This window comes from Hesperophylax consimilis, chromosome 2 (genome assembly GCF_061612785.1).
Source record: "Hesperophylax consimilis isolate HC1 chromosome 2, BYU_Hcon_1.0, whole genome shotgun sequence".
Classification (NCBI taxonomy): domain Eukaryota; kingdom Metazoa; phylum Arthropoda; class Insecta; order Trichoptera; family Limnephilidae; genus Hesperophylax; species Hesperophylax consimilis.
Window position 1 is genome coordinate 35259675 of NC_142837.1, and position 27403 is coordinate 35287077.

General features: G+C 34.7%; 1 protein-coding gene across 1 annotated transcript; it reads right to left on the reverse strand.

The window, feature by feature from the left end:
• Window positions 1-6094: 6094 nt before the first annotated feature.
• Window positions 6095-21508, reverse strand: Pbp49 (proximal sequence element A Pbp49). Its single transcript, XM_089645315.1, has 4 exons — window positions 21356-21508; window positions 19595-19759; window positions 12618-12806; window positions 6095-6451 (listed from the first exon to the last, which is right to left on the reverse strand). Exons 2-4 carry the CDS (start codon window positions 19652-19654, stop codon window positions 6146-6148), a joined length of 555 nt encoding a protein of 184 aa, XP_089501441.1. The 5' UTR covers window positions 19655-19759; window positions 21356-21508; the 3' UTR covers window positions 6095-6145.
• Between the last annotated feature and the right edge of the window lie 5895 nt (window positions 21509-27403).

A 27403-nucleotide genomic window follows, 5' to 3' on the forward strand; every position in this document is an offset into this window, starting at 1 on the left:
ATGTGAGTTTGTAACATGAGTACCGGGTACTTGCGTGGCCTTTTTGACGAGTAGCCTTAAACTGGCCTAGTTTCTAATTCAAAAAGTGTGGGGACTTCCATCATTCCTATTTTGGATAATCACTTAAATGTCCTTGAACAGGGTTTTCCAATAAGAGGTGTTATTTTGATATTCAATCGTAAAAGATCAATGGTTTCGTTGCTTGTGTAGCACGTAGCGCCGTCACTGTTGCTACAGCCTCATTTTCGAAAAAGTAAGGTCCAATGACTCCGCCAGACCATAAACCGCACCAAACAGTCACACGTTGAGGATAGAGAGGCTTTTCAACAATAACTCTTGGGTTTTTCGAGCCCCAGATGCGACAATTTTGCTTGTTGTCGAAGACACCCAGGTGGAAATGGGCCTCATCACTCAAGATGATTTGCATTTGATTCACTCAAGTGAATTTTAATAATTTCAATGTTTTCTTGAAGCGTGTATTATTTCATAGCGTAGTTTCTACTTGTCAAATGTCAAAAAATGACAGCTTCAAAAGTAACATCTACCGAAATAGCGGGCTATTCAAAATAACACCTCTTATTGTAAAACCTTGTCCTAGAAAAAGTGCTTTTTTGAAAACAATTGTATATATCTGCCGTGTTCTGACAAAACCATGCAACCCAAAAAAGGTTCAGTTGTGTAAAGCGCATTTGAAGATTTCAACAATCCAGTCTAGCCGTGATATTTTCGAGTTACATGGATTTCCGTTATGAAAATTTAGGTAAAGAAGGCATATTTTTAAAATCTTTCAATGAATCTCTACGAGTGGAATCAAATAAGTGATGTTACGAAAAAAACCACGCAACCCTTATTGCATGGTTTCAATTTGGGAGGCGGGTATGGGTACAGCTGCCCCGGGAACCATTTAGTTGTTAACAAGGACCTCTGCCATAGGTCACCCCAAATGGTTTACTACGTTTGGTGACTTAGCAAAGGTGCCCGGGTACATTGGATGATGAGTGTCAGGTTTTGGCGGCGGATTCGTCTGCCCACCAGCTGCGTGGCGGGCCGGATCATGAGAGGCCAATTTGGGGGACACCTTTTGAACTCTCCAGCTTGTAACGTTTTTTTATCTTACCGTATTCCTGGATTACAGCACTTACAAACCATATGTGATTAAAGACTCAAGTGATCCACCATAGCTTGCAGCAATATCATAGGAATTAAAATGACAACGCGGAATATCAATTGAGATATAAATAATATGTGTATGTTTAATTAAAATTTTAATACAAGAGCAAGGACTCACATGTAGTAAAACAGGGGTGGTTGGCTACTTGTAAGCACAAACGTAATATGAAAGTTGGCAACGACATTTACTTATAAAATTTATTAACTAAATTCATCATTAAAATAAGACATCACCAAATGAGGGCCAGTCTAGAATCTATTCTTAACTAATTTATAACAGGGTGATATCTAAGAAGGCAACCAAATTATGTGTCTATTTCATTATGGATTATCAAAAAATGTCTCACGTGTGTGAATAATCTTCCGACAATCAAGCAGCTCATTCCCACGTGTCGTTTCCACCGGCCTCGAAACCCAACTCCCAACTTCTCTGGAACTCAAAGCGCAGACAAATTTTGTATCACCGAGTGACTGCCGTAAACCACTGACAACGAATGTCTAGAAGTCCTATGGAAAATATGTAAGCGGACGGTTCCTACCGCTACAAGCTGGTATTTGTCAGTCACTCCTGGACACACCCTTAGATTCCTACCCACCCCTTGTACCTTTTCCTTCCCAGAACTTCCTCTCCCTAAAAAGATACATCTCACAGCATCCCCAAAGATGACATAGGGCCTGGGGGAAATTATTTTCATCAGGGCCTCATGAGTGGGGTTAATGTTAAAGTAACACATTTGGTATTGCTCATAATGTTGACTGCACACTGTGTCCTTTACAATACAAACATTTTGATATATAATTTTTTTTTTCAACAAAAGGGTAAAATTTCAAATTCAAATTTAAAAAAAAAAAAGTTCAAATTTGACCTAAAAAAATCCAGTTTCAGACTCGATATACTCAAAAATAAAAGCTCAAATCAAAAAAAGGTATACCACAAAATCTGACTACAAAAGTCACCCAGATTCACAAGTTTCCTACTTGTACTACGAGTTTCCGTACACAGTGTATACAGGGTGTTAAGGGACATACTTGACTTACTTTAACCAGTGATTCCTGACATTATTTGAAGAAAAAATTGTAAATGAAATTTTGATCTCCGGTGACATTTTTGACAGTGTTTTCAACTATAACATATATAATCAGCAGGAATTGCACAGCTAGGGTCAATGTGAGACGTTGACGTACTCAGTTGAATTTTCACCTGGTTCAAGGCTTGCAACAAAAATATCACTAAATTGTCCATCTTATTATCACTATCTTCTGCCTACTGTACCTACCGCTTGTAAAATTGTCATAAATAACTAGCTTACTAGATTGTTTTGGTTTTTGGCTGTGAAATTTTACTCGTCACATACCAGTGATGCACAACCCGCAGCCAGCTTATCAATTTCATACGCCCACTTGGCTATAAAGAAAAATCTAAATGTTTGGGGTAATTCTTAAAAACCCTAGCTGAAAATATTTATTTTTATTTTAGTTTTGGTTAATTTACGCTGCATTCCTAATGGAACCAAATTTGAGGAACCGGTTTGCATAACACAAAATTTAATAAAATCAACAGAAACCTTAAATCTTGAATATCGCTGTCAACCCCCTCCCCCTTAAAGAAAACAGAAAAATCCACTTGTGGGTTGCGGCCTTTTTGAAAAATAGGCAAAGCTAATTTGGTATCTTCATAAACATATTTGTGGTTTTAAAAACAAAATTGACGATTAGTTGTAATACAAAAGAAGACGTAAAAAGGGAACGAATTTGTGCAGCTCAAATTTCGCAGGTCTTATGACAATTTTACATTGTGCCCGATAGATAGCAATGGTTCACATAGCCGACAATCTTACACAGATAGTGCCATAAAAATATGAATCCTTCCCTAACGGGATAGGAAATTCTTGATTAATTCCCAACTATTTTTTCAGACCAATGACCCGTTCATGTATTCAGAAAATGTTTGTTCGATACATCAGTGAATCGACCTCGTTATAACAGTCAACAAACATGAAAATAAGGCTGAACTAAAATATTGTTTTGTAATTGCTCATTATAGCCATGAACTCGCTATATTCATGATCGTTATAACTAAGTTCGACTGTATATCAAAAAATTAATAGAGACCAAAATTTCATTCACATTTTTTACTTCAAATAATGTCAGGAATCACTGGTTAAAGTTAAAGTATGTCCCTTAACACCTTTTATATTGCAGTTTTCTTCTTTTGAACCTTCAGTACATTCATCACATTTGTTCAGTTTGCAATGTTTTCTGTGGATTTCAAATGCGCTATATACAATACCTCATACCTTACAATACATAAAATTAATAAAATAAATACTCAGCACCTTAAAATACATAAAATTAACTGTAACTTTGGAAATAATAACTCTCCATGTAAGTGTGAAGCCCTCGAGTGTGTTAAATTTATTAAATATTTAGGCGATATAATTAATAACCTCAAATGGAAGAACCAGATTGAAAATGTAGCTAAAAGAGTGCGCACACTGATTCACTTATTTATTTCACTACGGGAAATTTTAAGAAACAACTTAAAAAACATATATTACAGGCTGTGTAACTCAATCATAACCTACGGTTGCATTGGGTGGGGAGGTACAGGAAGAACAACATTAAGCCCGCTATTGAAGGCACAGAAATCTATTTTACGTGTTATTAATATTCGAGTGACGCTCTCTTCAAGGAATTTAATGTACTAAATGTCCGACAGTGCTATGGGGCCGTTCAAGTATTACGTAAGCAGATTTATTACAATTATTTACCCCCTCTTCCCCCTTGTCATCAAAAGTAAGCAAAGCTCTTACCCCCCCCCCCCCCCCCTCCCATGCTTACGTAAAAATTGGTACCTATATGCATTTTTCTGTTAATGTATTCTGTTTTTTTAGCGAGTACCTAAACGTATTAATTATTTGTGGGAATCCCCGAATATGTATTCGGTTTTCAAACATAGACAATGTGTGGGTTGCCAATGTGTAAAAAAAAAATAACTACTGCTGTGCTAGCAGTGATGACGTTATCACTATCTCGACCCCCCACCCCCCATGTCATCAAAAATAAGCAAAGCAAAGACCCCCCTGCCACCCTTTAGTGCTTACATAATACTTGAACGGCCCCTAAATAAAAAAAATAGTAATCCACGTTCATAAAAATATAAACAAAATGAAAACAGCCGAACACAAACAGTAGTAACCAGAAGTAAGGGAAGAAATGACTTTCCGTTCCAACAAGCAACAGAGCGGCTTATCAAAAAATATTCTCATGTCTCAGTCCTAAAATATATAACAAAATCTCCTCTCAGCTGAAACTGTGTGAATTGTCATCCTTCGGTCCAAAAATAACAAAATGGATATTAGATCTAGGCAGGACTGATTCCGAAATATTACTAAAAAATGTTATTTGATAATTATTTATCAGGAACGCCTTTTATGTATCTTTTTTATGTATCTTTTTATGTGTCTTCGCATTAACATACTTATTTTCTCTATTCTTAAATCCTGTATTCCTCTAGGATAACTTGAAACCTGTAAATTTGACTGTCCTAAAGCGGGAAACCTTCCTAGTTGGACAGTCAAAAGCTTAAATGTAATGCATATTTAAAAAAAAATAAAAAGAAAAATAAATTTACATATCATTTTTTTAATTTTCCGTAAAAGCAAATACTGTTTTAGAAATTAGATAAAATTACCTTTCCGGTGTATGCATTTAAAATAAACATGACTATTTCTAAATAATAAAATTTTTATATCAAACATGAAAAATGTTGTCAAAAACGCTAAACACATTTTTACTTACTTTTTTACTCCAATCACAGAGAAGTTGAGAGAACTCCATATTTCATAACACATTTGTTTTGTTTGGGGAATTTATAAGAAAACTGTACCTTCACTTTTATCTCGTTCATAATAAAAAATTAGAAATAAGTTTTAAAGTTAAACCGATTGTTAAGATAGCAGCGCGAAATATGAATTATCCATTTTGACTATTTTCAGGATTAAAGAAAGAATTATGATTTCTCTTTCTAACCTCAAATTTTTTTCGCATGATAAAAAAAAAGATAAAAATACTTTTATAAAATATGGACACCCGGTCATATATGACCCTCAAACGATGGAGGGGTTTGATCAATACAATTTCGCAATCTTGATGATTGTTAGTATTTAATGCATACTACCCTGTTATTCTTCTGTTATACAATTACAAATGCAGGTCTCAATCAGTGGTAAGAGATAAGGAAGTAAAGTTGGGAAGTAGGTACCTGGCTATTCAGGCCTGGTTAAATAAGTCGCGCTAGTCAAGCAACATTCCTTTTCGGAATATAATTCAGATGGTCATTCACCTGGGCAATACTGAGAGTATTTACCACTCTGGAACATGCAACAAATATACAATGGAGGTTGTCAAAATAAAGAGAAAAAAAAACTTCTTAAATGTATATTTATTAATCACAGTTGTTGTACACGGTATAAGGTACACCTCATTCTTAAATCGACATCCCAATTCAACACCCAGACCAGCAACACTTAATCGTAAAAATGAAACAAAAAAACATTAATTTCCACTTCTAATTGATGAGAAAATACCAAAAGATATTAGAAACATTGAAGATATGGCCTGGAAGCATTCTGATTGCCGCCGTGCTATGACCAAACAGCACGGACTATAAAAGCAGTGACGCATATGCAATTTCTGACAACGAGTCTATTTGCCGAATTTCACCTTGATTGTATATCGGGAAGTGGTTAATTTTCGCTTCTTAGATTTGCATTAAATCATTCAAAAAAACAAAAGTGAAATTCAAAAAGATTTGCAGTATTATGGGTCAACGATGTTGAAGATGGAGCGTTTGTGCTCACGGTTTACTACGAATAATGATTCAATGGAAAATACCAACAACTTCCTGGCACTTTTGACACAGAAACATTTGACAATGATGTATGAGTAGAATGAGAAACAGTTTTGTTATAAGTTACAATGCAACAACGGAGTCATAATAAGGGTACGCTTTGAAATGCCCCACCTTGACCCCGTCCACATAATTATAGCTGTAGAAACAGCCGTCGCAGAAAAACGACGGGTCGAACGGAAGCCGCTCGTTCTGCTCAACCTTCCACTTGGCCACAAAGTCACCACACATGATGCAGTACTGGGCCTTCCTAATCGCTATGGCCGCGTACATGGGATAACTGGAGCTGTGGCAGCTGTGATAGGGCTGGAGCATCTCGATGTCGGAAAAGGTGAAGAGATGTTCGCAGTTGCCGAGATGCTGGTATACCTGGAAATAATTTATTTATTTATTTATTAACGGACATCGTCCAAATTACAAAATAATAACACGAATAAAATAAAATGAAAAATATAGGAGTAGACAAAGGTACATGAAAGCAAAGACATATGGTAGATATAATATAAGAAAATAAAGTGACAAGTCGAATCAAGTCAAGAATACGCCGTGGGTCAGGACCACAGGACACTAAACTTATAATATTCCGTCACTTGTTTAGCGACTGGCAAAAATCATTCAGACTTATCCCAAAAAAGTTAAGGTTTTGACTTGAGTTGACCAGTCTACACATTCTGGACAGTGGTGAATAATATCCATAATTTGTCGAATGATGGTTGAGGAAGAGCAGTTCATTATTTCTGAGTCTTTGCGAGGGGATATTGAAGGGAATGAGTTGCAGTAGAGTAGGTGAATCAATAATACCATTTATAATTTTGAAGAAGCAAATGAGGTCATTTCTTTCCCGACGGACTTCCAAAGGAGAGAGGTTTAGAGTTAGTTCAATTTCATCATATGAGTATTTGCCTTTTTCCAAACCTAGCCTCCTAGCAATCCCTCTTAAGAATCGATGTTGAACAGATTCAATGCGTCGAATGTGGACAGAATAAAAAGGAGACCAGATAACACAAGCATATTCAAGATGGGGGCGAACCAAGGAGCAGTAAAGAGTTCTAAGGGTATTTACGTTTTTGAAGTCTGAAGTGATTCTATATAAATGATAGTAGATAATCTCTAAATAGAATAAAACAAAGACGCTAACCGCGTCTGTCTGTTTGTGTGCTTAGTTCTTCTAAACTACACAATGGATTTTGATAGGGTTTTCACTGTCATTTAGAGAATTTTTTCTGGAAGGTTTATATATAAAATACATGCATATTATATTCATAGAAAGTAGAGAAAAGTTGAGTGACGCCGGGTGCACATCAGCTATTCTTAATATTGTACTCGCAACACTTGAAAAGTAGTTGACCAATATCACTGAACACTTTAAAGTTTGTTCTCATTAGAGCCAGGAGCGTTTGGAGAGTAGTTTGAATAGTAGAAGAATTCGGGGACGCCCGAGGAATACTTAACGCAATATCTCTGTACCGGAATGAGATACAGAGTCGAATTAAAGTTGATGTAATGTAGTTTTTTAACAGTAACATTGTGGTGTACCGTAGTGAATGGTGGAAGAAGTCGGAGACGCCCGAGAAAGACATTACCAATAGCGAAGCATTGTGGGGTCCACTAGTCATTATATATTTATTTATTTTACATATACGGCACAACATGTGCCATTCACATACTAAATTACAGAGAATAGTACAGCAACATAAGGAATGCAACAATATAAATGTAAGTATAACGGTATAATCAGTAAATAGTAGTAAGGTTAAAAGTATGAAAAAAGAGATATAAATAAAATATAAGTAGCAATCTGTAGTAAAGTATTAAGTCAAAGTAAGAAATTATATGTAATAATATACAATAAAGTAGTATAAGGAAGAATGAAGTGCTTATAAAATGTCTAAAAGGCATTAAGAGTTTGTAAAAAATAAAAATAAAGATATTAGAAAGGTATATACTATTAGAAAATGAAAGGAATAAAATATATACTATTATAATATGAAAAGGAAACAAAAGTAATAAATTACGTAAAGTAATTATGGCTATTATGCCTATTTAGGCATCTAAGATGTTCTTTAATCCTAATGTTGACATTGCGCGTTGTCTTCCCGATATAAAAACATTGAAACCAAAAGTTTAATTCTGAATAATCAATTAGATTTGTCAAAAAGCCCAATACTGGGAATATTCCCTGTAAACTGTAAAATTCCCAGTATCCCTTAATCACCTTACAACTATTAATGCCTATTCTCTATTATTATAATATTTATGTACACTAATCGTTTTCTTTTAATATATTGTTGTTTCATTTTGGTTTTACTTTCTCTCTCCTTCTGTATGTAGATATAATGACACATTTTGTATTATTGATTAGTTTAATTTTGTACCCTGACGATGCTCGAGTGAAGCGAAACCGGTCGGTCTTAAAATTAATAAAAATTCGTGGTTTTCAACAAAAAATATTGTTTTATTTCATGATAATTTACTATCAAAGATTATACCGAGGTTCCTAATTTCAGGTACTGATAATAAAATGTGGTATATACCACATACCAAGGAAATCATGGACCCGCCCATAAGAACGAGGGGAACAAACAACAAAATAAATCCCACAATATACACGCAACTTGCATTGTACTAATACTATTTAGTCTTCGAAAATTAAATATACTTATGAACAAAACTGTCTTTTTTAAAATGGTGTGCTAATTCCTTGCTTTATTTATCGGTGTCTATCGTAACCAAAAATCCCAGATCGAGTGAAAAAAGGTTCGGTGCTGGGTGTTCGTTTTATTTACAAAATCTGAATATTTTGTTGGAGTATTTAGTTTGACCCTTTTTATACTTGTCTTATAATTTACTCACCGCAGTAAACAAGTTTCGCATCGCTATGCAACCCGATTTGGTTAGACGGACCATGCACAGAAAAGTCCCACATTGAACTGATGTTGTGGTTTATTGAAGAAATGTTGGAACCATCCTGGAGCCTAAATGATTGTCACATGGTTTGCCTCCAGTTCATTGAAATGATACCCAGATTTTGCATTATGGTATATTCATATATGACATTGTCTCCCGCGCCAACAAAATGCTTGGATTTGTTCTTCGTAATGCGAGATCATTTACTAATGGAATTGCAATACGGAGAATATATGAAGCGCTTGTCCGCAGTATCCTGGAATACAGCTCCATTATTTGGGCCCCTTCTGAACAAAACCATATCTTAGAAATAGAAAAAGTACAAAAAAGGTTTATGCGTTACCTGTATATGAGGGAATATACATACTATCCATTCCTGTATCCATCCTTGTTCTTAACAGGAATGCTCGATTTCAATACATTAGAAGCCCGCAGAAAAATATTTTTAGGCAAACACTTTTTTAAGTTAATCTCTGGTACAATACATAATCCGCCTATGTTGAAAGAGGTTAACTTTTATGTCCCTAACAATTATACTCGAGGGAGATCCCATGCACTCTTATATGCTCCGAAAGCGAGGACTTCTGCCTATCAGAACGCGCCAATAAACAGAGCGACTCAACTGCTTAACGATTCTGCATTAGCCATCGACATTTTCAATGTCACCTACAGACAATTCAGTAACTATCTTATAACGCATGTGACAAAATAGTAAAACTGCCTGTGTAAACCTTTTAATTTGTAATCTTCTCCATGATATATTGGTGTATAACCGTTTCATGGAGAACATGAAAAAATAAATAAATAAATTCATTGAAATGATACCCAGATTTTGCATTATGGTATATTCATTGTAATGATACCCAGATTTTGCATTATGGTATATTCATTGAAATGATACCCAGATTTTGCATTATGGTATATTCATTGAAATGATACCCAGATTTTGCATTAATGTATATTCATTGAAATGAGACCCAGATTTTGCATTATGGTATATTCATTGAAATGATACCCAGATTTTGCATTATGGTATATTCATTGAAATGATACCCAGATTTTGCATTAATGTATATTCATTGAAATGATACCCAGATTTTGCATTAATGTATATTCATTGAAATGATACCCAGATTTTGCATTATGGTATATTCATTGAAATGATACCCAGATTTTGCATCATGGTATATTCATTGAAATGATACCCAGATTTTGCATTATGGTATATTCATTGAAATGATACCCAGATTTTGCATTATGGTATATTCATTGAAATGATACCCAGATTTTGCATTAATGTATATTCATTGAAATGATACCCAGATTTTGCATTATGGTATATTCATTGAAATGATACCCAGATTTTGCATTGTGGTATATTCATTGAAATGAGACCCAGATTTTGCATTATGGTATATTCATTGAAATGATACCCAGATTTTGCATTATGGTATATTCATTGAAATGATACCCAGATTTTGCATTAATGTATATTCATTGAAATGATACCCAGATTTTGCATTATGGTATATCTATCTATTCTGACGACAGTGATGTATATCTTTATTTACACAGCCGTCGCATATGTGATTTATATACGTCAAAACATACCGCGTGATGAGATACATTGCGTTGAAAAGGTCAGTCTTACTGGCTCCAGGCAGTTGGAAGCAGTTGGGACTCTTGTGCAGTTACACATAATTTTTTTTTTTTTAAAGTTTGTAATGTCAATATCAATGCAAATATTTTCAGCTCACAACATCATTTCCATCATGGGCTAAGGAGCTTGAAATATTCAGCTAACTGTCAAAAAGTTTGACATGACACCATGAAAATAAGGGTAACCAGATACCTCAACACGGTGACAATTCAACACACCTTTAAAAGTGATATAAGGTCATGAAAAGTGATGAAAAAAAACAAGGTTAAATAGGTTTAGGTTTATAGGTTAGTTTATTGTTCACCGCTTTTAAGGTGTGTTGAATTGTCATTGTGTAAAGTTATCATGGAGCCATATGATTACAAAAATTAAATGTTTCTTTATATTACACACAACATGAATTTAAACCATGTTATAGTTTGTATTTTAAAGGCATGTTGAATTATCATTGTGTCGAGTTATCATGGAAGCGATATTAATTAAATCAAATGGCCGAATGGAAAAACGAACACCCGGAAAAAGTTCCATGATATTTCATCAAAATAAAAATTCAACACACCTTTAAAGTGATATTGTCATTTTTTATTTTGGTACAACATTTTTTTACTTTTCATAGTTATCCAGTAATGTTGGCCTCACTGGGTGGCTTACCCGTGCTGAGGCCTTCATTTTATAATGTAAAAAAAATAATATGCATAATACATTCAAAGATAAATAAATATAATCTTGTGTGTTTGTGAGTGATGTGTGTTTTATATTGGTTTTGTGTGTTACGTGTAAGTTTTATTATTTTATGTTATGAAATTTTGGTAATTTATTTTCTTTTTTGTTCTTTAATACATTTTGTGTCTGAATTTATTTATATTTATTTACCTATGTAACCATAGACTAAATTAGACTAGACACGGCATATTCATTTGAAAATAACCCCAACACAATTTTGGTTTGGTTCACATGCACATTTATGAAAAGGCCCACGCATTATGTCGCAATGCGAAATGGGCACTGTGCATTGCGTTTTACCTTTTGTTGGTCTAGAGCAGGGGTCTCTAAACTTTTCAGCCGGAGGGCCACATTGACTACTCCAGTGAGTTCGGAGGGCCAAAACCGTTTTAATTTCTAGACACCCATATTTTCTGTCCTAGGGAGGGGGGGGGGTAGACAATACAATTTTCAGGGATGAAAATATAGCTTTAGATAACGTAGCTTTGAAGATAATTTTTGATACTCGTTTCTCAGACCTTGATATCATTGCGAATCAAATAAAGATTTTTCAAAAAAATCCTCTTGATATATTCGCGCGATACTTGTGGACGCAATGTATTGGTGCCAAGTACCTCGCCAACGAGCATATTTATTTATTCGCACGAAAAAATTCGCGGAGTTTTTGCCCCTTCTGAGCAAGGTCTTAGCCATTAGCTGTCGCGGGTCCTTGATGACACTGGTCATAAGATGTCGCGGGCCGGATGGAAGACACTGGCGGGCCGGATACGGCCCGCGGGCCGTAGTTTGGAGACCCCTGGTCTAGAGTAAGCTATTTTGCTTCTCGGCTATGCTGGGCAAGTTCATTTTTTCAATCACAAAAATAACCGAGTTCCAAATATTCAAATTTGAATTATGTCCATATTACAACACCTCTGACAACAAATTCTCCGTGGTTTCGCTTACGAGTTTGAACGCTTGTACAAGGAGTTTAAACAGAGTTGGGTTGTTAAGTTAATCTCCATATTTGTGACGTACGCTACGTGGCGTTATTTTTTAAATGAATTTAACTAGACAGGGCTAATCTAGTATAATACATCAATGTATGTAACCTATTTAACCAAGTTTTTGTTTCATCACTCTTCATGACTTTATGTCTCTTTTTGGAGGTGTGTTGAATTGTCATTTTGATGACATAACCGGTCACCCCCGGAAAAATATAGAACGGCCGAGTGGTTAATTTTGATTTTGTAGTGTTAGTCATACCTGTGGATATCCTAATTTAATTTCCAATTGATTAAAAGTGGTTTCTTCCATTACAGCTGTTGAGAGAGGTCCGATTTTCCTCTCACTGGCCCAGTTCCTGATGCACTCGCTGTAATCTATATTATTGGCGTTTCTGTGATCATTGTAGAATGTTCCTTGAATGAACAAGAATCCGGATTTCAAGTATTCCTGAAAAAAAATAATGTTTCATGAATCGTAATTGAATATTAGTGTTAGGCAAATTCGTATTACATATTTATATATTTTAACCCAGTACTTATAAACACAGTTGTTCTTTCATTCGTCAGGCTAATTTGTTCGGTTTTTTAACCCTAGATTCGTAACCATTCGTCCCACAGACCGGGCAAAATGTAAATTTGTTTCTAGTGTCTCGAGTCAAAGAGATAGAATGATGATCTCTCAAGTACCTTCCTAGATCGCTTGTTCATTAGTAACGCAGGTTCGCTTGCCTCGTAGTGAAGTCTTGTGGACAAGTTATAGACCTTTGAACGTCTGAGAGACGAATGTTTATGAATAGTGTAACTTTTGAAGAGACTGCAAGTTATTTTGAAAACATTGTTTTTGATGAGTTCTGGTTATACAAAGTAAAAGTAAGTATATGATATTATTCTATTATTATATGAGTTATTATTTATAGTTACATCTTATTTTATCGTTCAAAATGTATTATTGTGTGTATTTTACATCAAATCTTTTATTTTATTTTAGAATGGATGATCGGCAAATTGATGACTATTTGAATCATTTATCTGATTCTGGTGATGATGATTTTACTAGTCAGCAAAAGTATGAAGAAATCAGTAATGTCGAAGATCATGTGGAATTAGATGAAATGGTCCCGACAGATTCCGACAGTGATAACAACATGGTTACGTAAAAGACACAAAATGCCAACTTTGAAGAGATGCCTAAAAAGGAAAATCGCCGAAGTTTTAGATGAAATGCCTACCATTGCCACACATGGTCCAAGTGGTACTCAAAAAAAGGTTTGTGGTTATTGTGATTATAAAAAACGGCATATGACAAGGTTCCAATGCAAGCAATGCAAAAAGTATATGTGCATAGACCATCGCGTCCTCATGTGTGTGGAATGTACCGATGAAATTTAATTTTAACTCGTTTATTATTTTTTTTGTTACCTAATTAAACATATTAAAGAGTGCCATACTTAATTTATTTATTTTATTTACAAGTACCCCAAAACTCGTCACTTAAATTTAGTCGTCTGTGAGATGAATGTTTATGAATAATGTTCCTCTTAGATAAGGTTATGAATCTAGGGTTAAACAAACAGCTATTATCCGTAAAGCCAATTCGTTAGCTTTTCGGAACAGCTCATATGATCTTATAGAAATCGTTATGTCTCCTTACCATCATAGTAAGAAATATGAACTAAACAGTGTTAGAAAAAAAAAATACTAAGCTGTACATTGAAATATTGAAGTTAACCACGGAATAATTAAAATGTCCACCTCCATGTAACCAAAAATTCCGCTTGAGAAAAATTTATGAAACTGTATAAAATTTGTTTTTTTATTTGTTATCAGTAATTTTAGTTTTTAACGCGCTGGCCCAACGTATACAGGACGACTTGGCGGTTGCATGCGATGACCGCCAACGTTGGCCGGCCAACCCCACTATTGTCAGTTTTAGTGCACACATCAAAGGATCTTGCGGCCACCCCACAAAGAGCGTTCACATGTTGGCACGGATCGCAATACGCGTTCAACAGAGGCGGTTGTGTTGAATATTGCGTGAATGATTATTTACGTTTACGAATTACGATGATTAATGATTTAACAAGCTATACATAAAAATTACTGCGGCTGCGATAAATTCCACATCCATCGAGGGGTAAGGCTCTTGATTAGCAAATCCGAAGTTTGCAGGTTCAAATCCCGGCGTACGCAAGTAAATTTTATTTGATGAATTAGTGTTATTTCACAATTCATTCATTTAAAACGAAAATATATTGTATAAGTACTTGCATCACGTTCCAGATTGGAAGATACTCTCAGTATCGCCCTGGTGTAAGACCACCATTCAGAATTGAAACGTTGCTTGAAATAGCTTTAACCGTGTTTGGTGACTAGATCTAGCTAGGTACTCCCCCACCTTTCTCTTCATCATCTCCTTCCCCTCTCCACTGCCTTCAGCCTCACAACATACCCCTATTGGGGATGCCGTAGTCTCACTGGCTCCAGATGGTTGGGAGCCGTATCCACAAAGAAAAAGGGTCAAATGGCCAACGAAGAATAGGGTATATTAATTTTTTTTTTATTCCTGAAAACCAGGCTGCATTTACGTACTTAAAAGTTGCGGTGTGAAATACTACAATCTACATCAAATTTGTGATTGAGATGACAATATGTTTATTCCCACTAAGACATATACGGTATGCGGTACGAAACGTTCAACTGCCAGTAGGTTGTCCTTATCCTCGTTTGTTGCTACATTCGCTATCTCACTTTCTCTAATGGTACTCTCAAAGTGTTTGGGAAACATTCTAAATAAGTTTTATATCAAAAATACTGATTTAGGTTTTGTAACTCAAATTGGTTACGAAATGTTCAAAATTGGAAGGACGGTCAAACAACTCGGTCTTGGCACACACTCCTTGCCTCATTCACATTCATACATCGTCTCATACATACTCTTCTCTGACGTCTTCCTCGGACGTCCGCGACTTCTGCTACCATTCACAATTCCATCATATATTCTCCTTACACTCCATTCTTCGTTCATTCGCTCTACATGCCCAAACCATTTAAGCGTCCATTTCTTAATCATACTCATTACTTATGTTTACATCAGCCTTGCATTCTTTGCGGATCTCCTCATTACTCACACGATCATACATGGTTTTACACACATATGCCTCAGGGATCTCATGTCTATAGCATTCAGTCCAAACAAGCGCAAAGTAGGCATCTACCTATTATCGGAAAATGATTTAATTTTTGTTTTAATTATAAATTCTATATTTGAAATGTGTATTTCTTTTGTTTAAATTCTCGTCAGAGGTTTTTTCACGTTTACACATGGCGTTCATTTGAAAGGTAAATTTCTAATACTATATATATATATATATATATATATTAGGGTGTCCCAAAAAATTAAAGTTGTTATTTTTGAACGCATACCCTCTAATTTTGTTTTAATAATGACAAAACACTTATAAAAAAAATTTCGTTTACTTTGGACAACTGCAACCCGTGCCGACTTGCATCAAAAGATGTCAGTACTTGTACATTAAGACGAAAGCGAGCAAACATGGTGATGAGCTTGTAGTAACTTGCTATTTTGTTAGTAAACGAAAATCACTCGTTCAGGCAAGATTTTGTTAGATTTATGCACTTCTAAAAAGAATATATTTTTAATAGGAGTCGTAAAACACCAAATATCGGGTTCAAAACTGCCATCTAATGGACAAGTTCTTGAAATTTTTTTTTACAATATCCGGAAAGTGAATTTAACTGTCAATATATACCAAATATAGCCATAGTTGGTTTTTTAAAGCTGTGTTTGAAGTAAAAATCAGTCAAGTGACTACAAGCCATGACATACCACTCTTCAAAAAGTTTCGAGATAACTGTAAAAATGTTGATCCCGATAAAATTCAGTGCTACAGAGAAAATCTCACATTGCTCCTAACCGCTTCCGAAATCGATGATTTGCTTGACTTTTACCGTACTGCACTGACAACAAAAATACTTTTAGATGACTATTGAGAGTTTTTAGAGCTCTGTGTGATAGTTTTAGGAAGAGATACAGCGAGAAAATTTAAGATTCGGCCTCCAGGTGCTCGATGGATGGCAAAGGCGCTTTATTCCTTGAAAATATCATTAATTTGTGCGCAATTCAAAATTACCGGTAAGGATAAGGCGGCACTTTTAGACGTTTGCCTGTTCATAGTAACATCCTATGTCAAGCCATGGTTACAATGTATTATAGCAGTTAAAGCACCATACCAGGACTTGTGCTTTTTGAAATCGATGAAGGCTTAAGAAAAAAATTATGAAAACATCTCAATGGCAGCTTTATTTCTGTTCAGTAAGCAGTTATGGTATTTGACCGATGAAGGATCTATTTTATCGCTGTTTGACGACGCTGTGGATCAAGCAACTAAAATAAAAATGCTCGAAATATCAAAAAAATAATTTATCAACCCATGACAAACGTTACATCCCATCGAAGGAAGATCTTGATGGTAAATTGTATGGTAAGTTTATTAAGTAGTTTAAATTATGTTTTGTATTGAGGTTTTTGTTCATATCATAATTTAGTGACTTTTGTTTCAGAGAAAAATATTTACGACTTCATTTCAGTCAAGAGCAAGTATTTGTTTGATCGTCTGAACACAGATGCCAGTTTTTTTAACGAATTCCCTACGATGTGGTCAAATAATGCTTCGTATCAAGAATTCAGAAAGAAGGTGTCGCCGCTGAGGGTAATGAATGATACAGCTGAAAGAACTGTTAAGTTAATGCAAGATTTTCAAGGCTTAATCTCACGGTCAAAGAGGAACAAAAATAATTTTTGTTACGATGCGTTCAGGAACACCGGAAGATTTATCCTGACTGTAAAAAACAAACTATGAAGAAAAAATTTAATCAATAAACCATTTTTAAATATAAAATACTACATAATTGAACATTTGTGCATTTTTAAATTTTATTTATCCGACAAAAATGAAAGTTGAAAATAATTCCATATTAACTCTGTATCATATGTTTGGCATCAAGTCGGCACGGGTTGCCGGTGGTTAATCAAAATAATATTTATTATATGAGTTATTGGGATCAAATGGAATAAAATAAGAGGGTATGCATATTTAAATTCATGAAAAAAAAATTCTTCCTTATGTCCTGGGACACCCTAAATTGTCTATGCACTTTTCCTGTATAAAGTACAATAATATTCAATGCCCAGAGTTGCTAAACAAGATTCCATTCAATGTACCTGCGCATTCAACACGCTCTTGTGTCTTGTTCAGGGTTGATCAAAGCAAAACGAACTCTAAGCAGAATTCTCGCCTGAACAGACTATGCAATAATATCTAAGGTTGATATTTTCAGTTGCGAACTTACCAAATACAAGAGGTCCATAAAAGAATATTTCTCTGATAGTTTGTGAATAATTTTTATGTCTCTATTGTTTATATCTCTATTATGATTTGATTTATATCTACAACCTCTCTCCATGGCTATAAATGTATTGTTTTGTAAATTTTTCGTTTTATATAATCTTTTGTTTTGTATAAATTTTTTAATTCATATTCCTTTCTCACAAATTTAAATAACTTATTCCATATTATGCTGTCTCAGTTAAAGTCACAAGGAAGAAATCCATAATTGGTTTTATTTTACTATATAATACTTATGTACAAACTGATTATATGTAAACTGTCGATTTCCGGAAAATGAATAAATAAATTTTGTATTGTCATTGGTATTTCCCAACCTTTTCTTTCTATGCCTACCCCCTTCAACCTCGCAATATCTCCCAATTGGAGATGCCAGTCTAACTGGCTCCGGACAGTCGTACAAACTACAATATTCAATTAGTTTAGGTTAGGATAAGGTCAACCACCGTGAGCTCCATTGTAACTTCTCCCTGTAACAGCAGTATGCAGGGATAGCATTCAGATATATTCAATGTTGTATACTGTAGCAGTAGTGATACCAGGGGCATTTAACTAAGCTCTGACCTTGAAACCCATTTGAAACCGCCGCACCCACCTCCTTATTCTTATAGAAAACGAATAGTGTGGCTAAAAGCTAAGATCTCATTGGTTACAGCAGAAGGATTGGTTTAATCTCTCGCTCTCTACCATAGTGACTCGTGTAACAAAAAGAGAGGACGGAATGTTGTCTTTTGACAGTTTTCAAATCATTCAAATAAAATGAGAGTGGTTTATTTATGCACGCGGGCCATAAATGAACCACTCACTAGATCAATATCTTCGGGTTTTTAGTACTGAGCCCATGGGTCCTAATGTTTGCCATAGATAAAAGTCTGTAACTGAAAAATATACGTCACTACTACACATACTCACCATCGACTAGGATAGAAACTATAAAAAAGGCGTAACCATAGACAATATAATTCTCATTCGGAGCCAACCCATTGGCTAGCCTAAAATCGGCCAATGACAGCGGCCTATAAACATGCATGAAGTTCGTGACAGCGGCCTATAAACATGCATGGAGTTCGTACTGGTTTGTGGAAAATATACGTCACAAGTCACCCATAGAGATTACCGTGTCTTTTTTTCTGACCCACTTTTTTCTCGGAGTTATACCCCCCTGACGCGGGCTGTCGAAATACTATCATTTCGAGTCGAAAATGTTGCTTGTTAAAGTTCTTCGTGATAAAATTATAAAGCCAGTGTAGTGTTAACGAGTTACAAACATATATTCAACCTACCTACGTAAGTTCAAGTTTAAAGTGAATTGACAGTTTTAGGTTATTCCTACGTTTCAGTTTTTTGTTAACAAATGCTTCATACTTCGCATGGCTTCCTCCACAACGTATAACTGTGATTTATTATATCGACCAACTAATTCATGTTATTGATTAGTGTTATCCTGTATTATCTTATTGTTTTGGTGAAATTAAAGATTTTTAAACATATGTAACCATGAGTTCAAAATAGGCAGAAAAATGTCGGAATTCATTGTCGTACTGTCAGACAGTCATGTTTTGGAAATTTTCATTTTTAAAATAGTTTTTTGGGCTAGTGAATGAATGGAGTAGGCCGAGAGCAAATATATTGTCTATGGTTGCATCTTTTTTTTTAAATAGCCTTGAGTTTTTTCTACCTTGTCTACTTCTCCGCTCCGCACGGCAAGTGCTGCTTGTATATCTGTGGTTAAGTACTGTATAAACTTTTTGGATACAAAAAGCCCGAAGATATCGATCTAGAGAGTGGTTTATTTATGAGTGATACTGACCTTTGTGAGAACGGTAGGTTCTGCTTCAGGATCCTCACTGACGTCAGTATTGCACGCCATGTCATTGGGGCATAATATTTTATCTCTCAACACATCGAGGCTGTCACTTCCGAGTACAACTAAATCATGGTAGAACTGGGGATTGTTAAAAGCTTTCACACCAACCTATAAACGAAAATCAAACAATTGAAAATTAAGCAGATGAACTGTCAAACGGCGGCCATCTTGTTGCAGAAGCTTCCGGAAGATTTAAAACAATGACTGTCTTGATTTTTATTCAAATAATAGAATATCAAATTTTCATCAATTAAAAAGTGAATAACATTACAGCTTGAAATATTCCCACACATTCCCAGAGCACTGTACAGTAAAAGACCGTGAGTATCACATGGTAAAAGTGCGCTGGTACTAGGTTCTTGACTAGACGAGATTTGTTTTTAAATTGTTTTGTTGCGAAGACCAAAATGCCATCTACATGTTTACTGCAAATACAAGGCACACTGAACAACACAGCATTTTTTAGTCAGTCAGTGAATAACTGACGAAAGTTGAAAATCTACAGATGTAACGAATTTCTGTATTTGAAATTTAAGGGCAGATGTCACTTACTTTTTGCCTACATTGAACTTTTCTTATTCTTTATTCATTAATGCACAATGATTTACCGAGTTTTCCAATAAGGTGTTATTTTGATATTTTTCCCGTAAAAGATCAATGGTTTCGTTGCTTGTGTGGTGGCACTTAGCGCCGTCTTTTTGAAAGTAAACGTTGTCCAGATCAATACCATCCAATTCCGGCCATAAAAAATCATTAATCATCTCTCGATAGCGCAATCGATTTACCGTAACTGTTACGTTGCTCCAGCCTCATTTTCGAAAAAGTAAGGTCCAATGACTCCGCCGGACCATAAACCGCACCAAACAGTCACACGTTGAGGATAGAGAGGCTTTTCAACAATAACTCTTGGGTTTTCCGAGCCCCAGATGCGACAATTTTGCTTGTTGACGAAGCCACCGAGGTGGAAATGGGCCTAATCACTCAAGATGATTTGCATTTGATTCACTCAAGTGAATTTTAATCATTTCAATGCGTTGTTGTTTCGATGGAATTCCGGATCATTTTCACGCATTTCAAAGACCCAATCAGCAAAGACACGACATTGTTGATGATCGGCCGCCTTGAGTTCTTGTGTTAACTGAACTTTATAAGGCTTAAGACACAAATCTTTATGCAAAATACGGTGTAATGACGTTTGTGGAATGCCTGATTCCAAAGAACGACGAGGAATGGACAAACCTGGGTTTTCTTCAACACTTTCGGCTACAGCAGCAATATTCTCGGCTGTTCTTGAGCGACGTGCACGGGTTTTATTCTTCACATCACTAAGTTGTCCCAACATCTCGAATTTTTCCACCAATTTCTGTATTGCGGTCCGACAAGGTGCTTCACGACGACCCAAAAATGTTTGAGTTTTACGAACCATCTCTGCCAAATTTTCACCATTTTTATAGTGAATTTTAATAATTTCAATGCATTGTTGAAGCGTCTATCGTTCCATTTTTATTAATGGCCTAGTTTTTACTTGTCAAATGTCAAAAAATGACAGCTACAAAATTAACATCTACCGAAATAGCGGGATATTCAAAATAACACTTCTTATTGGAAAACCCTATAGTATTTTCTCATTCAGTGTAGGAACCTGTATCAAAAATATAACTTATCCCATTCAAAACAAGTTTAAGAGAAATTGTGGAAACTTACAATATGTTTGAAGGGGTGATAGATCCTAACTCTGATGAGAAGATCACTGCCAGGCACCAAATCCGGAGGAATATTATTTTTGGTCTAAATTGCATAAAAAATATGTCAAAAAAACAATTGGCAATATAGAATTCAGATATGACACTATCGCAGCTAGACTGCCTTTAACCCTTAAAGCCCTGCAGTTGCAGTGTTGACCTTACACCTGTTTAACATATACAATTCCGTAGTACAAGATTTCGATTTATCTCAAAAGCTTTAGCCATCGTTAACAATGTAAGCGCTTGAAAATATTTTTTTTTACAACTTGATTACAAAACACCGACATTCTCTACTTTCTATAAGTATAATATATATGTATTATATATATTAACCTTCCGGAAGAAATTCTCTGAATGCGAGTGAAAACCCTATCAAAATCCATTGCGTAGTTTAGAAGAACTAAGCGCACAAACAGACAGACACGGATAGCGACTTTATTTTATACTATTTTTTACCTTATTATGTAACTATTTTATTACCTTTCTAAATCATCAAAGACAAAGTTAATAGCAGCTTTAATAATTAATATGTGTGAGCAAATAAAGCAGCAAGGTTATATGTAGATTACCTAATTTAAAAAAAAAATCGATTTATGTAAGTCAAACATGGTTATAATGAGAACGAGGGGACTGACTAAATTTGTTTCTTATAGCCATTACTCGTTATATCAAAAAAAGGTTTTTTATAAGTCATATGTACTTACCTACCTGCCTCTCAAAAGAAAAGTATATTTCAAAATAGAGTAGGTATTATTAATAAAATTAAAAAATTAAGAAAATACACTTTTATTACTCAAATTTACTATCAATGATTGTTTTAAAGATTTTGCTTTCATGCTTCTCAATTTCCTCCTCAAAACAATCAATGTATTATAACTATCATCGACTGGTTTAAGGCTTCCAAGAAAAATATCACTAAATTGTCTATCGTATTATCACAACCTTGTGCATCTTGTACCTATCGCTTGTAAAATCGCACTTATCATAAATAACTATCTTGCGGGATTGTTTTGGTTTTCGTCTGTAAAATTTTACTCGTCACAAACCAGTGATGCACAACTCGCGGCCTCATTTTAGCGGCCCGCATGTCAATTCCATATTACCCACTTGGCTATAGAGATTAATCTAATTTTTTTGGGTAATTCTTGAAAACCCTGGCTGAGAACATTTCTTATAGAGTTTTGGTTAATTTACTTTGCATTTCCTAAATGGAAACAAATTTTTAAAAACCGGTTTGCATAACTCAAAGCGAAGCTCAAATTTTGCATGACTTTTGCAGATTTTATGACAATTTTACATTGTAACCTATGAATACAAATTGGTTCACGTAGCTAAGAATCTTACGTGGGTAGTGCCATAAAAATATGTATCCGTTGTGCGCAGAGCAGCTAACCGCAGCACAACTGACACTATATGTCCAGTTTATTCAAAGCGTTGACAAAAGAAAGAATAAAAATAACAGCAGGATAGAATGTATGGGATATGTTAGAAGTTGGTCGCTTACACCTTTTTGCTCTTCCAGCGTCGATATTTCACATATGAGGTTATCTACCATTAACTTATTTTTATTTTCTATAATTTCTATATTTTATTAAAATAATATATTTCACAGAAAATTCATTTAAAATGTATGAAAGAATAACAGCAAGTATAACTCATGCCGCTAGAGACGCTAGATTGTTTAAAAAATGGAAGAAGCTGGGCGTATTATTATTGTAGAGAATTTGGCGATACCTACAATATTAATCTCACTTACTTCGTTAACAGGGCACTTGTCATTGCTGTACTTCATCAAGGTTCGAAAAGAGAACATATTGCTTTCTCTTAGAGCTTTCGCCTTCCGGACACAATTAAATTTCAACGACTCCGGTGTAATTTCTACAGGTTTAAATATTGTTTTGACACAACTATTTGTGCTGGTACCTTCAATTTTCAGTCTGTCCCAATTATCCACACAGCCATCCAAGGGTATAGGACTAGGATTAAACAAACATAATATTGACAGTTATAATAATATATTCAACATGAAGAACCGATAGTGACGAATATTGTTATGACATTTATAATAATATATTCAACATGAAGAACCGATAGTGACGAATATATTTACCAAAGTGAAAGAAAGTTGAGGGTTAACTTATTATTTAACTAACTTCTGCACTTTTATGTAGGCACAGATTATGGAAATTACACTTCGTTTCAACTAACTAACTAACTAACCATCAAGTCGTTTCCCCGCAGGGGTGGGCAGAGAGGACCTTGCCTCATTCACATTCATACATACTCTTCTATTATTCTGACTCTTGACATGGCCCGACTCAAGTATCTGATTCACTTGGTCGTGCCATGTCTTCCTCGGGCGTCCCCGACTTCTGCTACCATTCACATTTGCATCGTATATTCTCCTTACACTCCTTTCTTCGCTCATTTGCTCTACATGCCCAAACCATCTAAGCATCCCTTTCTTGATCTTACTCATTAAACTTACATCAGCCTTGCACTCTTTGCGGATCTCCACATTTCTCATGCGATCATACATGGTTTTATCATCTATTATTATTTATTGTTATTAATTATTACAAGAAACAAATATTTACGTCCAGAGATGATAAAAGATGCATTGTAATTCCATTTCTATTCAATCAATGTTAAAAATTTACCTTATAAAACAATCCGTTAGCTGTCATTTTGGACTATTTTTTAGTATGAAGTGACATTTTGCTAAAGTTTCGTTTCAATCTAAATATGCATAAACTACTTAATTAACCAAACTAAGAAACTATCATGAATTTAAATAGTTGTGGCTTGTAGTAATTGTTGAAACGAATTGTAATTTCCATAACCTGTGGCTAAAATTGTGGCAGTTAGCTAAATAAATACCAAAATTTTATATGACTTAATGAATAAAAAATAATGGGTAAGCTTGTGGAATTCCGCTGCATTCAAAGAATTCATTCATTCATTCTTTAAAAAAACAGCACTTGATTTTAACTTTTCTAGCATTATCATACAAGTATTTAAGTTGCAAATGCACAAAATAAGTTTTTAGGGTTTATTTTGGGTTATTTTAATAATGTATGCGTATTTCCTAACCTTAAAACTTAACGTTGATTGAAAAAAATAGTAAAAAAATGGATTTTACCTGCAATTGAGTGCAACGTTGTTGAATTCCTCACCAGTTAGTGATATTCCCATCAATTCTCTTATTTCTTTATCACGGGAAAGTATATCGTAAGGTTTCTTGGGAAACATGAAACTTTCAGATGACTTTTGTAAGAAATGTGCCGGGTTTACGGGTTCCGAAGAAACAATTCGGTCAGCATCGTACATCGTCTCCATTGTCGCAAGATTTAACGGTTAAATAGCAGTTTATGCGAAAATTTAGAAAACATCTTCAAAAACTAACAAATAAACACGGAAAGGAAAAGCTTATTTACGTCGTTTCAAATCGTTTGTATTTTGTATTGTGTTTTTGAATATACCACTCTCCATCCACTCTCGTTTTGTGTATTTTATGCATATTTTATGTCTATGTAAATGGTCTAAAAGCACAGATATGCCATGTGTCAGATCATAAATAAACCAATCAGATCTGTCAGATATACTACTCCATAGATAAACCTCACGATAGCGATGGGCACAATCGATGATTTACTCGTTCTTTTTGATCATCGAAATATTTAGATTCATTATCATGGACAAATCGATTCTGTCAAAAATCATCACACAGTCCGAGAAAATCGTTTTGAAAATCATTTGAAACCACAGCCGTCAGAATTTACTCGAAAACATAAATCAATAAAATTCAAAAAAATATTTATTGCACAAAAAGAGTACAAAGGGTATAGCTTATAGGTATAATCCTATTTCTTCCAGCTAACCCAACTATACCCAACTCCGAGAAAAGTCCAAAATATCTCGGATTGCTAGACAAATCAGATATTATTCCCGTGGTATATTGTGTTACGTACTACGTATTTGATATCCACTGGGAACTGGGATCTGAGATTACGCAATTATTCTTTTCTAATTGTCAAAGATATTATCTACCATCCAAAGAAGTTACGAGTATGTGAACATATTTTAGGTTGGAATTTACGACGCCCATGCAATTTGTCTAAAAAATGGCATTCTGACTTATAATAAGTTGGGAAGATTATTAATAAACATAAAATATTAATTTTTATAGTGTTATTTTTGTGAAAAATCACCTCGAGAGCGCTCCACAAATAATTTTAAAGTTGAATGTATTTTTAAGGTTACGTATGTATATTTTGGGAAAGATGCCATCGACCTGATATATAAATATTATATTCGGTATTTTTATAATGTCCATGTTTTTATGTCCGTGGGGATTAAATATTTTAATCATTTCTTCTATTGAAGAATTGTTTCACGGAATAATGAGAAATGTGAGATTTAAAACTTCCAGTAGGAATATTCAAGTATATACCTAGTATTTCCTTATAATTAGAAGTAGATACGAAACTTATTTATATTATTTATTTAGTTTAAATGTATATATTTTTAATTTAACGTCATATGAAACGCATTCAAATTCGTAATAATTCACATAATTATAGTAATATTACGATCATTACGTTGCTATCTGCAAGCAAGCCTTTGTTTGAAGCTACTGCCCCCGCCAAACTCCGAGCGATTAAATCGATTAATCTCTCGATTATTTTGATTTTTCAATCAAACTCGACTATTGCAATTATAGCGTATATGCAAGTATATCTATATTATACACTGACAGACTTCAGTCAGTTTTCAATGCTTCAGCAAGGCAGATAACCGGTGTTTCCAAATATTCGCAGATCTCACAATATTTGCGGAACCTTCATTGGCTTCAGTGCCCTGAGAGAATCCAATTCAAACTCTGTTGGATGGTTTTCAAAGCCGTACATGACATGGCGCTACAATACTTGTCGGAACTGTGCATTCTAAACGATGTTCATATTAGACAAGCAACCCTTCAATCAACATCTTCAACAGCCATATGTAGAAGTACATATGCGCAATCCCAATACCAATTTTGGAGATCGGGTTTTTGCAGTAGCAGGCCCAACAGCTTGGAACAAACTCCCTCCACATTGGCGAAAGATCGACAGCTCATCTGAGCTCAGAGAAAAACTAAAGACTCACCTTTTCAGCTTGTTGTATCTAGAATAATGACCTTTTTTCTCAGTAGTAACTCATTGCTCAGTCCAGGGGATTTTTCTCCTTGACTACCCACTTTAATGTAATAACCATTTATTATGCGTAAACTATTTTTGTAATATTTTGTGCCTTACCACTTACACCACGGGCAGAATTCATAATAATCTATTTTTGTAAACGTAAATTTGTATGTTAGTCGTAAATATCTAGTTCAAGCCGCATATATTATATCCGTATATTATCGCTATGGTATGTAAGTCATATTATAGCGGTATTGTGTAAATACCCACTCAGTCATAAATATATGTATAGTTTTAAGTCATTAGTTAAAAGTCTTAGTTGTAAATTACTCGACATTAATTTTAATTATAAGTCTCTAGCTATGAAACTTTGCTAAAAGCTAGAATAATAAGTTATAAGCCTAAGAGATAGGAATAAATTAAATGTACAAATTAAGTTGTTAAGCATCCTTGAAGTGATTTTCTTACGAAAACGGAGCTATACAAATATTCCAATCATTATTATTATTATTTTTTAAATATTTCGATTGTGTAAATATTTCGATCCTGCACATCACTACCTCACGATCCTGAAAATGAAAATCGGTAGATTTAGGTGAAAAAAAAATCTGTAGATTACAGACAAAAATCGGTAGTTAGTTAGTTAAATAGTCAAAATATTTATAGGTGCTAAACAGTGTTGCCAACGGATCTTGGCCCAATGTCACCGTTTTTCAAACATTTAGTAGCCTAATGTAGCCGAATTTCAATTGCAGTAATTCTAATGAACTCGCATAAATTCTGCCCACATATTCCTCACAAATATTCTACGTGAGCTTGATTCC

Bases quoted from the DNA above. Each gene is read 5' to 3' on its own strand.
- Pbp49 (XM_089645315.1), bottom strand. From the start codon at position 19,654: ATGGCGTGCAATACTGACGTCAGTGAGGATCCTGAAGCAGAACCTACC. The intron at 12,807-19,594 runs GTCAGTATCACT...ATTTTTTTTCAG, and splicing joins AACCTACCGTTCTCACAAAG to GAATACTTGAAATCCGGATT. The intron at 6,452-12,617 runs GTATGACTAACA...AATTATTTCCAG, and splicing joins TTAAATTAGGATATCCACAG to GTATACCAGCATCTCGGCAA.